Here is a 14350-nt window from a genome sequence, read left to right as displayed (position 1 = left end):
GAATTGGAGCCGCTCAGCTTTGTTGCCCAGAGCTGGGCCTCTGTGCCCATCCCACGCAGATCAGGGGTTGAAAATCGGCTTTCTAGGGGCTGGTTCTAGCTGCGCATGCGCAGAGAGGGACCCAGGCCCTTGGGGGTGGGCTGTACCTGTTGGAATTGGAGCCACTCAGCTTTGTTGCCCAGAGCTGGGCCTCTTTGCCCGTCCCACGCAGATCAGGGGTTGAAAACCGGCTTTCTAGGGGCTGGTTCTAGCTGCACATGCCCAGAGAGGGACCCAGGCCCTTGGGGGTGGGCTGTTCCTGTTGGAATTGGAGCCACTCAGCCTTGTTGCCCAGAGCTGGGCCTCTGTGCCCGTCCCACGCAGATCAGGGGTTGAAAACTGGCTTTCTAGGGGCTGGTTCTAGCTGTGCATGCCCAGAGAGGGACCCAGGCCCTTGGGGGCGGGCTGTACCTGTTGGAATTGGAGCCGCTCAGCTTTGTTGCCCAGAGCTGGGCCTCTGTGCCCGTCCCACGCAGATCAGGGGTTGAAAACCGGCTTTCTAGGGGCTGGTTCTAGCTGCACATGCCCAAAGAGGGACCCAGGCCCTTGGGGGCGGGCTGTTCCTGTTGGAATTGGAGCCGCTCAGCTTTGTTGCCCAGAGCTGGGCCTCTGTGCCCATCCCACGCAGATCAGGGGTTGAAAACCGGCTTTCCAAGGGCTGGTTATAGCTGCGCATGCCCAGAGAGGGACCCAGGCCCTTGGGGGCGGGCTGTACCTGTTGGAATTGGAGCCACTCAGCTTTGTTGCCCAGAGCTGGGCCTCTTTGCCCATCCCACGCAGATCAGGGGTTGAAAACCAGCTTTCTAGGGGCTGGTTCTAGCTGCACATTCCCAGAGAGGGACCCAGGCCTTTGGGGGCGGGCTGTACCTGTTGGAATTGGAGCCGCTCAGCTTTGTTGCCCAGAGCTGGGCCTCTGTGCCCGTCCCACGCAGATCAGGGGTTGAAAACTGGCTTTCTAGGGGCTGGTTCTAGCTGCGCATGCGCAGAGAGGGACCCAGGCCCTTGGGGGCGGGCTGTACCTGTTGGAATTGGAGCCACTCAGCTTTGTTGCCCAGAGCTGGGCCTCTGTGCCCATCCCACGCAGATCAGGGGTTGAAAAGCGGCTTTCTAGGGGCTCGTTCTAGCTGCGCATGCCCAGAGAGGGACCCAGGCCCTTGGGGGCGGGCTGTACCTGTTGGAATTGGAGCCGCTCAGCTTTGTTGCCCAGAGCTGGGCCTCTGTGCCCATCCCACTCAGATCAGGGGTTGAAAACCGGCTTTCTAGGGGCTGGTTCTAGCTGCGCATGCGCAGAGAGGGACCCAGGCCCTTGGGGGCGGGCTGTTCCTGTTGGAATTGGAGCCGCTCAGCTTTGTTGCCCAGAGCTGGGCCTCTGTGCCCATCCCACGCAGATCAGGGGTTGAAAACCGGCTTTCTAGGGGCTGGTTCTAGCTGCACATGCCCAAAGGTGGACCCAGGCCCTTGGGGGCGGGCTGTTCCTGTTGGAATTGGAGCCGCTCAGCTTTGTTGCCCAGAGCTGGGCCTCCGTGCCCGTCCCACGCAGATCAGGGGTTGAAAACCGGCTTTCTAGGGGCTGGTTCTAGCTGCGCATGCCCAGAGAGGGACCCAGGCCCTTGCGGGTGGGCTGTACCTGTTGGAATTGGAGCCGCTCAGATTTGTTGCCCAGAGCTGGGCCTCTGTGCCAGTCCCACCGCTTCTGTGTATTTTTATTTGAGTTCCATGTGCCTTACTCAGTGTCAGAATCTCTACTCCTAAATAGGAAATTATTTTTGAAATGAAAATAAAGGGGCTGAAGCTGTACTACAGCAGGTAGGGCTTGCACGCGCCCACAGTTCAATCCCCAGTATCCCATATGTTCCCCTGAGCACTGCCAAGAATAATTCCTAAGTTCAGAGTCAGGAGTAACTCCTGTGCATCGCTGGGTCTGACCCAAAAGCAATATATGATTACATAGTGAATAACTTTTCAGTCATTTAACCAGTATGATTTGTTTCTTATTTTTCATTTTTAATCTATGTACATTAGCCAAAGGAAAAAAAAGGGAAAAATTGCCCTAAGGCAAGGACATTTTACACTAAATTATATTGATTAAATATTATAACACACTTGTTATGGAGGACAAATATCTCTAATAATTATTTTTTAACCGTGACTCTACTTTTGTAAATTTCTACCTACCTAGGTACTTAACAAATTATCATATTTGACATAAATTGTTAAATCTTTATAAACTTTATCAACATCACTGTAGTATAACTTTCTTGAAAATAAAATTTTCTTGTCATTTTACTTTTTTCACACTAATTCTAGACAATAGAACTATGTATGCATTCAAATTAATAGGAGAAAACCACTAGTAAAATAGTTAACTAAACAAAATCGTATGTGCTTTTAAAATGGCATATATTAAAAAATGAGAGATTTGTGAAATATTTTAAAATTTAATTGCATCATTAAAATTAATCCTGTTACTTGATAAATAGTTTTCAACTGTTATATAATAGAACTTCTAATATTGTTGTTATAGTACTACAAAAATGAATTTTAATTAGAGAATAAATGCACAAATCTCAGCTAGAGAGATAGTGTAATGAGTAGTGTGTTTTTCTTTTTTTTTTATTAGTGAAGCACCATGAGGTACAGTTGTAGATTTACAAATTTTTGTGCTTGGATTTCGGTCATACCATGATCAAATACCCATCCCTCCACCAGTGCCCATTTTCCACCACCAGGATAATATCCCTCCCCCCATATCTCCCCCATCCCCCCCATCCCCCCCTGCCACTGTGGCAGGGCATTCCCTTTTGTTCTCTCTCTCCTTTTGGGTGTTGTGATCAGCAAAAGAGGCATTGAGTGGCAAACATATTCAGTCCAGTCTACTTTCAACCTGCATCTCCCCTCCTGGGAGGATCTCCAAACACCCTCCATTTGGTGTTCCCTTATCTATCTGAACTGTCCTTTCCCCTAGAATACCCGGCTGGCCTCTAAGCTATGGAGTAATCCTCCTGGTGTTGATCTCAGCTATTCTTGGGTATTAATCCCATATTTTGTTATTTTATATCCTCCAGATGAATGCAATCTTTCTATGTCTATCCCTCTCTTTCTGACTTATTTTATATCCTCCAGATGAATGCAATATTTCTATGTGTATCCCTATCTTTCTGACTCATTTCGCTTAGCATGATACTTTCCATATTGTACCACTTGTATGTAAAGTTCATGACTTCATCTTTTCTAACAGCTACATAGTACTCCATTGTGTAGATGTACCAAAGTTTCTTTAACCAGTCATCTGTTCTTGGGCACTCAGGTCTCTTCCAGTTTCTGGCTACTGTAAAGAGTGCTGCAATGAACAAACAAGTGCAGATGTCACTTCGGCTACACATTTTTGCCTCTCTGGGATATATTCCCAGGAGTGGTATCGCTGGGTCAAATGGGAGCTCAATTTCTAATTTTTTGTGGAACGTCCATACTGTTTTCCAAAAGGGTTGAACCAGTCGGCATTCCCACCAACAGTGAAGGAGTGTCCCTTTCTCGCCACATCCACGCCAGCAAGGGTTGCTTTTGTTCTTTTGAATGTGGGCCAGTCTCCGAGGTGTGAGATGGTATCTCATTGTGGTTTTGATCTGCATCTCCCTGATGATTTATGATGTAGAGCATTTTCTCATGTGCTTTTTTGCCATTCGGATTTCTTCTTTGAGAAAGTTTCTGTTCATTTCATTGCCCCATTTTTGGATGGGGTTGGATGTTTTCTTCTTGTGGAGTTCAACCAGTATTTTGTATATCCTTGATATCAACCCCTTGTCAGATGTGTATTCAGCGAATATTCTTTCCCATTCTGTAGACTGTCTTTATATTTTGGTCACTGTTTCTTTGGAGGTACAGAAGCTTCTTAGTTTAAGATAGTCCCATTTGTCTATCTCTGTTTTCACTTGCTCAGCCAGTGGCGTGTTATCTTTGAAAATACCATTAGCCTCAATGTCATGGAGGGTTTTGCCAACTTTGTCTTCAATGTACCTTATGGTTTCTGGTCTGATGTTGAGGTCTTTAATCCATTTTGATCTTACCTTTGTACATGGTGTTAGGCAGAGTTCTGAGCCCATTTTTTTTGCATGTAGCCGTCCAGTGATGCTAGCACAATTTGTTAAAGAGGCGTTCCTTACTCCACTTCACATTTCTTGCACTTTATCAAAGATTAGATGATCATATGTTTGAGGGGAGATGTCAGTGAATTTAACCCTGTTCCATTGGTCTGCAGTTCTGCCTTTGTTCCAGTACCATGCTGTTTTGATTATTACCGCTTTGTAGTACAGCTTGAAGTTAGGGAGGTTGATTCCTCCCATTTTCTTTTTCCCAAGAGTTGCTTTAGCTATTCGTGGGGGCTTATTGTTCCATATAAATTTCAGTAGTGTTTCCTCCATTTCTTTGAAGAATGTCATGGGTATCCTTATAGGAATTGCATTGAATTAATACAGTGCTTTCGGTAGTATTGCCATTTTTACAATGTTAAGTTTCCCGACCCATGAGTAGGGGATGTCTTTCCATTTCCTCATTTCCTCTTTTATTTCCTGAAGTAGCGTTTTGTAGTTTTCTTTGTACAGGTCCTTTACTTCCTTAGTTAAGCTGATTCCTAGGTACTTGATTTTCTGGGGCACAATTGTGAACGGGAATGATTTTTTCATATAGCTTTCCTCTCTCTCACTGTTTGCGTATAGGAAAGCTATGGACTTTTGGGTATTGATTTTATAGCCTGCAACTTTACTATACAAGTCTATTGTTTCTAGGAGTTTTTTGGTGGAAGTTATTGGGTTCTCTAAGTAGAGTATCATATCATCTGTGAATAGTGAGAGCTTGATTTCTTCCTTTCCTACCTAAATGCCCTTAATACCTTTTTCCTACCTAATCGCTATTGCAAGTACTTCCAGTACTATATTGAACAGCAGTGGAGAGAGTGGGCATCCCTGTCTCGTCCCTGATCTTAGAGGGAAGGCTCTCAGTTTTTCCCCATTGAGGATGATGCTTGCTGTAGGCTTGTGGTAGATGGCTTTAATTAGGTTGAGGAAGGTCCCCTCTATACCCATTTTGGCTAGGGTTTTCATCATAAAGGGGTGCTGGATCTTGTCAAATGCTTTCTCTGCATCTATTGATATGATCATATGCTTTTTATCTTTTCTTTTGTTGATATGGTGGATTATGTTGATTGATTTCCGAATGTTAAACCATCCTTGCATCACTGGGATGAATCCTACTTGGTCATGGTGTATGATCTTTTTGATGAGTCGTTGGATTCTATTTGCTAGTAGTTTGCTGAGGATCTTTGCATCTGTGTTCATCAGGGATATCGGCCTGTAGTTCTCTTTCTTTGTGTTATCTCTGTCTGCTTTTGGTATCAGTGTTATATTTGCTTCATAGAAACTATTCGGAAGTGTATTTGATATTTCAATTTCATGGAAAAGCTTAAAGAGGATTGGGAGTAAGTCTTCTTTAAAGATTTGGAAGAATTCACTGGTGAATCCATCCGGGCCAGGGCTTCTGTGCTTGGGGAGACTTTTTATTACCATTTCAATTTCCTTGATGGTGATAGGTCTGTTCAGGTATTCCAGGTCTTCTTGGTTCAGCCTTGGGAGTCTGTAGGAGTCTAGGAATTTATCCATTTCCTCGAGGTTTGATGTTCCGTGGCATAAAGCTTCTCAAAGTATTCACTGAGGATCCTTTGAATATCTGTAGTTTCTGTTGTAATGTCGCCCTTTTCATTTCTGATTTGGTTTATTAGGGTTTTCTCCTTCCCTTTTTGAGTTTTGCCAGAGGCTTATTGATCTTGTTTATGTTCTCAAAGAACCAGCTCTTGGTTTCATAGATCTTTCAGATTGCTTTTTGGGTTTCCATCTCATTAATATCTGCTCTGAGTTTTATTATTTCCTTCCTCCTGTTTGGATTGTGGTCATTTTGTTGGTCCTTCTCCAAGCTCTTAAGCTGTGAGGTTAGGTTACTTAAGGGGGCTCCATCCTCCTTCCTGAGAAATGCTTGTAGAGCTATAAACTTTCCTCTTAACACAGCTTTTGCTGTGCCCCATAAGTTTTGGTAACTCATGTCCTCATTTTCATTCGTTTCTAGGAATCTTTTGATTTCCTCTTTAATTTCCTGTCTAAGCCACTCGTTGTTTAATAGCGCACTGTTTAATTTCCAGGTGTTTGATTTAGTTTTCTGTTTTTGTGTGTGATTTACTTCTAATTTCAGCGCATTATGGTCTGAGAGGATTGTTGATATAATCTCTACCTTCTTAATTTTATGGAGGCATGTTTTGTGGCTCAGCATGTGCTCTAACTTGGAGAACGTTCCATGTACACTTGAGAAGAATGTGTATTCAGCTTTTTGTGGATGAAATGTCCTGTATATATCTACTAAATCCCTTCCTTCCATTGTTTCCCTCAGATGAAGTATGTCCTTGCTAAGCTTGAATCTGGTTGATCTATCAAGAGGTGACAAAGCGGTGTTGAAGTCTCACACTAGTATTGTGTTGCTATCGATGTCTTTTTCCAAATCTATGAGTAGTTGTTTTAAGTACTTTGCTGGTCTCTCATTAGGTGCATATACATTTATTATTGAAAGTTCTTCCTGTTGTACAGATCCTTTGTTCAATAGGAAATGGCCTTCACTCTCTCTTATTACCTTCTTCACTCTGAAATCGATGTGGTCTGATATTAGGATGGCTACCCCAGCTTTTTTCTGGGAGCTGTTTGCCTGTAGGATTGTTTTCCAGCCTTTGACTCTGAGTCTGTGTTTGCTTTGACTATTGAGATGTGTTTCTTGCACGCAGCAGAATGTTGGGTTCAATTTCCTAATCCATCCTGCCACTCTATGTCTTTTAATTGGTGCGTTTAGCCCATTGACATTGAGAGAGATTATTGCTATGGGATTTTGACCCATTGTTCTGTTGAAATTTGGTGTATTTGAGAGGCCTGTCTTGCCTTAAAGTAGCCCATTTAGTTGTACTTGGAACCATGGTTTTGAGTCTATGAAGTTCCTGAGCTGTTGTTTGTCTGTGAAACTGTGTGTTGTTCCTTCTATTATGAATGAGAGTCTCGCTGGGTAAAGTATTTTTGGAGAAGCATTTATTTCATTGAGTTTTTTCACTATGTCCCACCACTGTTTTCGGGCCCTGAGGGTTTCATCAGAAAAATCAGCTGTGAATTTTAAGGATGCTCCTTTGTAAGAGATTTCTTTCTTCGATCTTGCTGCTTTCAGAATTTTGTCTCTGTCTAAGGTTTTGGTCATTTTGATCAGGATGTGTCTTGGGGTATTTTTATTCGGATTTCTTCTAGCCGGTACCCTTCGGGCCTCCTGAATGTGGTCACAAGTTTTCTTCAGCTCTGTAAACGTTGTAGCAATGATTTCTTTGACAGTTTTTTCTTCATCAAGGTTTTCTTCCTGTACCTCTGGGACTCCAATAATTCTTATGTTACCCCTCTTGGCTTCATCACAATCTTCTCTTGCCATCTGTTCTCGAACTGGGAGTCTCTTTTCCATTTTCTGCTCTTTTCTGACAAATCTCTGAACTTGATCTTCGAGCTCACTGATTCTGTTCTCAGCCGCTGTTACTCTGCTGCTGAGGCCTTCCACTGAGGTTTTCAATTCGGCTACCAGGTTTTTCAGGTCTGACATTTCTGATTGCATTTTCCTCATTTCTGCCTTCAAATCCTCTTGTCTTTAATTGGCATTGGTTTCCATTGTATCTTTTAGTTCCCTAAGCATCCTAAGTAGCTCCATTCTGAATTCCTTGTCAGAGAGGTTGTCTAACTCTATAGTATTGTTGGTGTCTTCTGGGCTAGCCTCATGAATAAGAAAGTTTGGTGGGCTTTTGCGTTACTTTACCATTGTGACCAGTGTGGTTTGGTCCTTCACACTCACTGTTACTGTTATGGTTGAGTGAGGAGACACTGCCAGGAGCCGTTCAGCTTTGTTGTTGCTAGATGGGCCTCTTCTACCTTTCTGAGTCTGACCTTCTCAATCTGGCGTTATTCTTTGTTTTATAACTGACATTGAGTGAAACTTTTGGAGGAGGTGCTATTTACTACTGAGCTTGTACAGCTATTTTCAAACAGGACTTTTGTTGGAAATGGACTAGGCGAGTGGGATTTTGTTGAATTGTAGTAGAAGAGGTGAGAAATTTTTGGTTGGTATTAGGTAACAAGTTGATGAAAAGGATGAAAGGATGAAGGTCCAAATTGCTTGGAGTGAGTGATATACCCGCCAGGAAGCAGGCCACGCCCACTTTTAGGAGGCCACACCCTCTTCTTAGAGGCTACGCCCCTAGCCAGTCCCAGGCCACTCCCTCCCAGGATCCTGGAATGGGGGGGGGGGGGCGATGGACTGCTGGACGGGCCGGTCCAGGAGCTGGACGCACGCTGGTGTCGGCGCTGTCCTTCGGCGGGGATCGGTGGGTGGGCGGCGCGTCTGGGGTCAGGGGCGGACCTCCGCTGGGCTCCTCCAACCCACCTGGATGGGGGGCCGGTGGACTGCTGGGCGCGCTAGTCCCGGAGCTGGACGCGCGCTGGGGTCGTAGTGTGTTTTTCTTACAAGTGGCCAACCTGAGTTCAATCCCCAACATTCGTTATGGTCCCTTTAGCACCACCAGGAGTGATTCCTAAACTCAGAGTGACCCCTGACCTTCACTGAGTGTGGGCAAAAACCACAACAAATACAGTTTAAAATTCACAAATCTGTTTTGACACAATTTATTATCAGTATGCTATGAATCTCTAAATATAAATGAAAATAATGTGTTTACATTTTTCAAGAAGGTAAATACAGAAACTTTTGTTTCCTCTTGAGTAATTCCAATGAGTGGTCTGTCATTGATGTTTCTGGATTATTTTATGATACCTTAAAAAACACACGAAATAATACTTTTTAAACCCTTTGGGATGGGAGTTACACAATTAGATTGCTTCCTAATATAAGAATGACAACATCAAATTCTGATATGCTTTAGAATCTTGTGAGAGGCCGAGATTTGAGAATGCATTAAGTAAAAGAAATGGCACATGGTTTATGCTCCATGACCAGCTGGAGTATGAATGCAAACCTGGCTATGAAAACAGAGCAGGACGGAGCAGTGGTTCCATAATCTGTCAGCACAATGGTTGGTCTGAACAACCTGTATGCCTTGGTAAGTTCTATTTTTGTTTTTCAAGTATTCTTTTTCAGAATCATCAGATGAATGGTTATCTACAGCTATTTTTAAGGAATTATAATATAAATTCAGGTGTTATCTTGCTACTTAATGTAAACTAGGAAGAATGGGTGTTTAGAAGCACAAAGAGGGTGGTCTATGTTGAACATATAGATAATTGTGCAAGGTATAGAGCATTGCCTTTGGATCCTATATGTTAGGCTTTGTGAGTGAAGGATTATTTTCTTGTGCTATATAAAACATAGCATGCATGTGCAAAACTATTGTTTCTCATAACTTCTTAGGCAATTCTGCACTTGACTTTTGTCTTTATTCTTCTATGCTTGTGTATTAATATCTAAAATCTTTTGAAAGAAGTCCCTTATGCACAGACCTAGATAATATCCGTGGACTATTACACAAATGTCTTTTGCGTTAGCTAATTAGTAAATATTTAAAAGGGTTAAAAATAGGACTTGACTCTGTGGAAGAAATTATAGCCAAGTGATCCACATCCACGAACCATATTTTTGTGAATCTAAAAACTAAAAACTTTTAAGAAGTATTGTGGCAATTAGATTCTTGTCAAGATTGGGAGGAATTTGTGATAAAAGCCTGAACAGGAAACAAATAAGAGATGAGCCTAATGTTATTTTTAGGTGCAGAAAACTCAAAGTTTGAAGGTATTTACAATGATCTTTTTCTATAAATTTTGTTTAATTGAGTCACCATGAGAAACAGTTACAGAGCTGTTCATGGCTAAGTTTCAGTCATACAATGCTCCAATATCCATCTCTCCACTAGTGAACACTTTTCAGTAGCAATATCACTATTATCCTTTCTGCCAACAACAACCTCCCCACACACACAGCTGACATTATTGCATGAATTTTCTATGTTTCTCTCTCTCTCTGTTTCTCTCTCTCTGTCTCTCTCTGTATCCTTTGGAGCATTATGGTTTGCACTACAGATGCTGAGAGGTTATCATTTTGTTCCTTTACCTATTTTAGGACGCAGTGCTTATCCAGAGCGATTATATCCAACTATCTTTTATTTAACGAAGCAAAAGAATTCAAGAATTTAGAAAATAGAGATGTGGGTATTTTACTCAATTTAGCAATGCAGCTTTGCAAAGAAGCACTCCTAAATAAAAGTTTTCTGGGTAGAAATGCAGTTATGTGCAACAGGTGAAGGAGCAAAGAGTGAACCTAGTTTTAAAATATTCATTTAGACTGGAGCATAGCAGGTAGGGCATTTGCATTGCATGCTGCCAACCCTGCCTCCCTACCCCCCCACCCCCCAACCCCCTATTGCATTCCTGCCTCCCCCACCCCCAAACCCCCTATGTTTGCTTGTTCCCCTCTTGGGGTGATCCCTGATCCCAGAGCCAGGAGTAAGTGCTGCACTTCTCTAATTGCGACCTAAAAAAACAAAACAAAAATCTCAGGCATTATAAAGCCTGAGTGTGGATTGACAGTGAAGCTAGAGATAACATGGAAAGAACTGTATCATAAATAGCTAAATTATACTCTCACTAAATGGTGAGGTTAGCGATAGCACAGTGGTAGGGCGTTTGCCTTGCACGCTGCCAATGTGGCCGACCGGAGTTCAATTCCTCCGCCCCTCTCGGAGAGCCCGGCAAGCTGCTGAGAGTATCTCACCCGCACGGCAGAGCCTGGCAAGCTACCCATGGTGTATCCGATATGCCAAACACAGTAACAAAAAAAGACAAAACAAAACAAAACAAAAAAATCTCCAATGGAGATGTTACTGGGCCCACTCGAGCAAATCGATGAACAACGGGAGCACAGTGACAGATGATAGGGGGAGTAGAGTCAATTTCATATTTTATGAGTAGCCCAATACCCAGGTTCTCTTTACTTTTTTGGCTCATGCCTTTAGACATTTGGCTGGCTGTGCTCAGGACTTATTTATTCCTGGCTCTGCAGCATTCGGGGATCACTCCTGGGGGTTCTCAGGGAACCAGATGCCCTTAGGACTAAACCTGAGTCAGAAACATTAAGGCGAGAGATTTACCTTCTGTACTACCTCTCTGGCCCCTCTAATAAAGCTCCTTTAGTTGTTATTGAGGGCGTGTTTTCCCAACAATGACCCAGGGATGTTGGAACAAGAAAGCAAGAGCAGCATCAGGTCCTTGAGTCCTTATGCTGAAGCAACCCCTGGTGGACCAACAATAGCAGATGCATCTTTGTACTCTTGAGACCCACTTTTTAGAACATCCCCAATATGACAAAAATACAAACAAGACAGCAAGAACACAATAGTATATTATGTATATATTCAGAACTCCTAATCTACATCCAATCATCAGCCCTGAGCACAATGCTTTTCATTTCATATTTTAATGAGATGATTTTTAAATCTAATTTCTCTTTTCCTAATGATTTTATTTGTAATCTAGAGTATGTTGAAATGCCTTTATGCTTCAAGTTTTATAATTACTTTAAATAGACATAGTGTTTTTGTTTCTTTGCAGTTTAAAGATTGTAGAATTTTATTGATATGATAAGTTACTTTTATGGTTTAATAATACAAAAGTTTACATTAAAATATTTATATGTTGATAAATATATATTCAGTCAAGCAAGTTGATTTCCAAAATATTGCTGGGAGTTATTGCTGCTCAGTAAATTAGCATAGCTCAGATGCCAAAATCAAAGTACACAATATTTAAAATAATGACTACTTATTATTTCCAGGAAGATAACTTATTTGACATTGTAGACTTCATATTCACATGACATATAAAGTTTACTTTGCCAATGATTGATTCCATATTTTCATTCAACTGTTTTATCATTGTATAGAAAAAGAATGCACTGTCCCGATGTTAGATGAACACATATTTGCTATGCCTTCAAAACAAAAATATAAAATCGGAGAGGTGTTGAAATTCTTTTGTAGAATTAAACCTGTGAGAGTTGGACCAGACTCAGTTCAATGTTATCACTTTGGATGGTCTCCTAATAATACAACATGTAGAGGTAAATATTTGTCTTGCAATTGCTGAACGAAGAATTCAGATTTTTTTTGTATCAACAATTTTTCCTCTCAGTTTTATGTTGGCTTCTAGTGTTCCTGTGATCTAATGCAATTAGACAGATTCATTTTCATGAAGGATATATGTTTGATAGCAAACATCTCATATTTCTTTATCAAAGAATGTGATTTACAATTGTTTCATGAAATATGTAGTGTGACTATATTTAGATACTATGTGATTGCTAACATTTCATTTTTGCCAACCACTGCACCAACAACATTGACTCTAATTAATGTCATTGGCTTCATTCCAAATTTCATTGAGCATTTGAGTATATCTAAATAATATTCTAGGTCATATTCAATTCATTAACCTGTATGGCTTAAAATATATTCAAATATAGTAATAATACGGAAGCATTAATGATGGCATTTTAAATATTTGGAGCCATAGCACAGAGGTAGGCATTTGCCTTGCACGCAGCCAACATGGCCTACCTGAATTCAATTCCTCTGCCCCTCTCGGAGAGCCCGGCAAGCTACTGAGAATATCTCGCCCGCACAGCAGAGCCTGGCAAGTTCCCCGTGACGTACTCAATATGCCAAACACAGTAACAACAAGTCTCATGATGGAGACGTTACTGGGCCCGCTTGAGCAAATTGATGAACAACGGGAGGGCCTCAAGCAAATGTCTAAATTGAATATGAGCATTGGATTTTATAATTTACTTTGAAAAATATATAAGTGGAATTTAAATCAAGTTTATAATAATATTTACATTCATGAATGCTTTTTCTAAACTTAAACATAGTTATAATAATTAAGTTCGGTGTAAGAGGTCTGAGAAACATCAATCTTGTATAATGTCATATTTTTTGCACAGCTTAAGAATGCTATAAAAATTATTAAATATATTAAAGAAAAATTGCCATGAACTTAATATCTATGTTGGAAATTATATAAATTATCATTTGTCACACATTTCTACTACAGATTATGCCAAAAATTGTGGTTCCCCGCCTTCACTTTTGAATGGAAAATTGACAGAAATGGAGAGAGACGTCTATAAACACAATGCCGTGTTGGAATATGTTTGTGATCCTCAGTTTCTGATGAAGGGTTCCAAGAAGATTCAGTGTGTTGATGGACATTGGACACCTCTGCCTATGTGCATTGGTACTGTCTAAGCACTATTGAAATGAATATTTTTTTGTTGTTATATGTATTACTATAACTTGCTTCCTAAGGAGAAACATAATTTTATGACAATTTTTGCAGCGGAGAAGCGTACATGCAAAGATAAACCTGAACTTGAGAATGGCTTTGCTGAACCTTCTGCTCCTCTTTATTATCATGGAGATTCAGTCGAGTTCAGTTGCACAGTTGGATTTACAATGATTGGAGAGAAATCAACTACATGTTTCCGTGGAAGATGGACCCAACTTCCTAAATGCATTGGTATATCTCTCAAATTTCACTAATAAAATGTATTGTTTTCACATGAAAACCCAGTTTTTAAATTTAAATATTTATTCTCTAGTATGTACAATCTTAAATTACAACAGTAATTGCACAACATCTTTCATGGAGGAAAAATAGAAATCGAGGATACTATCTCATGAATCCTTCCATCCCTGATATAAAATTATTTACAAGTGTTGAGCTATATCTTACTAATGAATTAAACTATTAGTTGTAATAAACAGGAAAATATTATGGCTTCTTATATGGTATCTTTTCTTTTAGGCCATGAAACAAGAGAAAACACTTACTCATTCTACTTCTCCTAGGAGTCTAACCTATCTCAAAATGATAGTGATCAATTCTCTTTCAGCTACAACAGAACAGAAGTTAATATGCCGGAGGGTGGGTGGGCAGAAGACCTTTTCAGCTAGTGAGACAACTTAACCATAGGAGACAGGCCAATTGTGCCAGGAAACCAATATGGCTATGCCTTCCACTCTGTAAGTGAATGTTTCTAACCATTGGATGTCCAAATCTTGGGTGATCAACTAGAAGAAGCTTGAGGACCCTCTTTCACTTCCCTTAAATACCTTGTCCCCAAGACTTCGATGGGGTCCTATCAAAGAAAGAGTTGGATCTCCAATCTTGTTTACTTACCAGTTTTCCAGCCCATT

General features: G+C 41.2%; 1 protein-coding gene across 1 annotated transcript in view; it reads left to right on the top strand.

Moving 5' to 3' along the window:
- LOC130019978 (complement factor H-like) overlaps positions 1-14350 on the top strand; it is a 67907-nt gene that overhangs the window by 34430 nt on the left and 19127 nt on the right. The window contains exons 7-10 of the mRNA XM_056110575.1: positions 9029-9205; positions 12037-12213; positions 13206-13388; positions 13491-13670. Coding sequence (XP_055966550.1) covers positions 9029-9205; positions 12037-12213; positions 13206-13388; positions 13491-13670 — 717 coding nt within the window. The remainder of the gene's footprint in view (positions 1-9028; positions 9206-12036; positions 12214-13205; positions 13389-13490; positions 13671-14350) is intronic.

The sequence above is a fragment of the Sorex fumeus genome, unplaced genomic scaffold, assembly GCF_029834395.1.
Source record: "Sorex fumeus unplaced genomic scaffold, SorFum_2.1 ptg000010l, whole genome shotgun sequence".
NCBI lineage: Eukaryota > Metazoa > Chordata > Mammalia > Eulipotyphla > Soricidae > Sorex > Sorex fumeus.
This window is presented reverse-complemented; position numbering and strand designations above follow the sequence as displayed.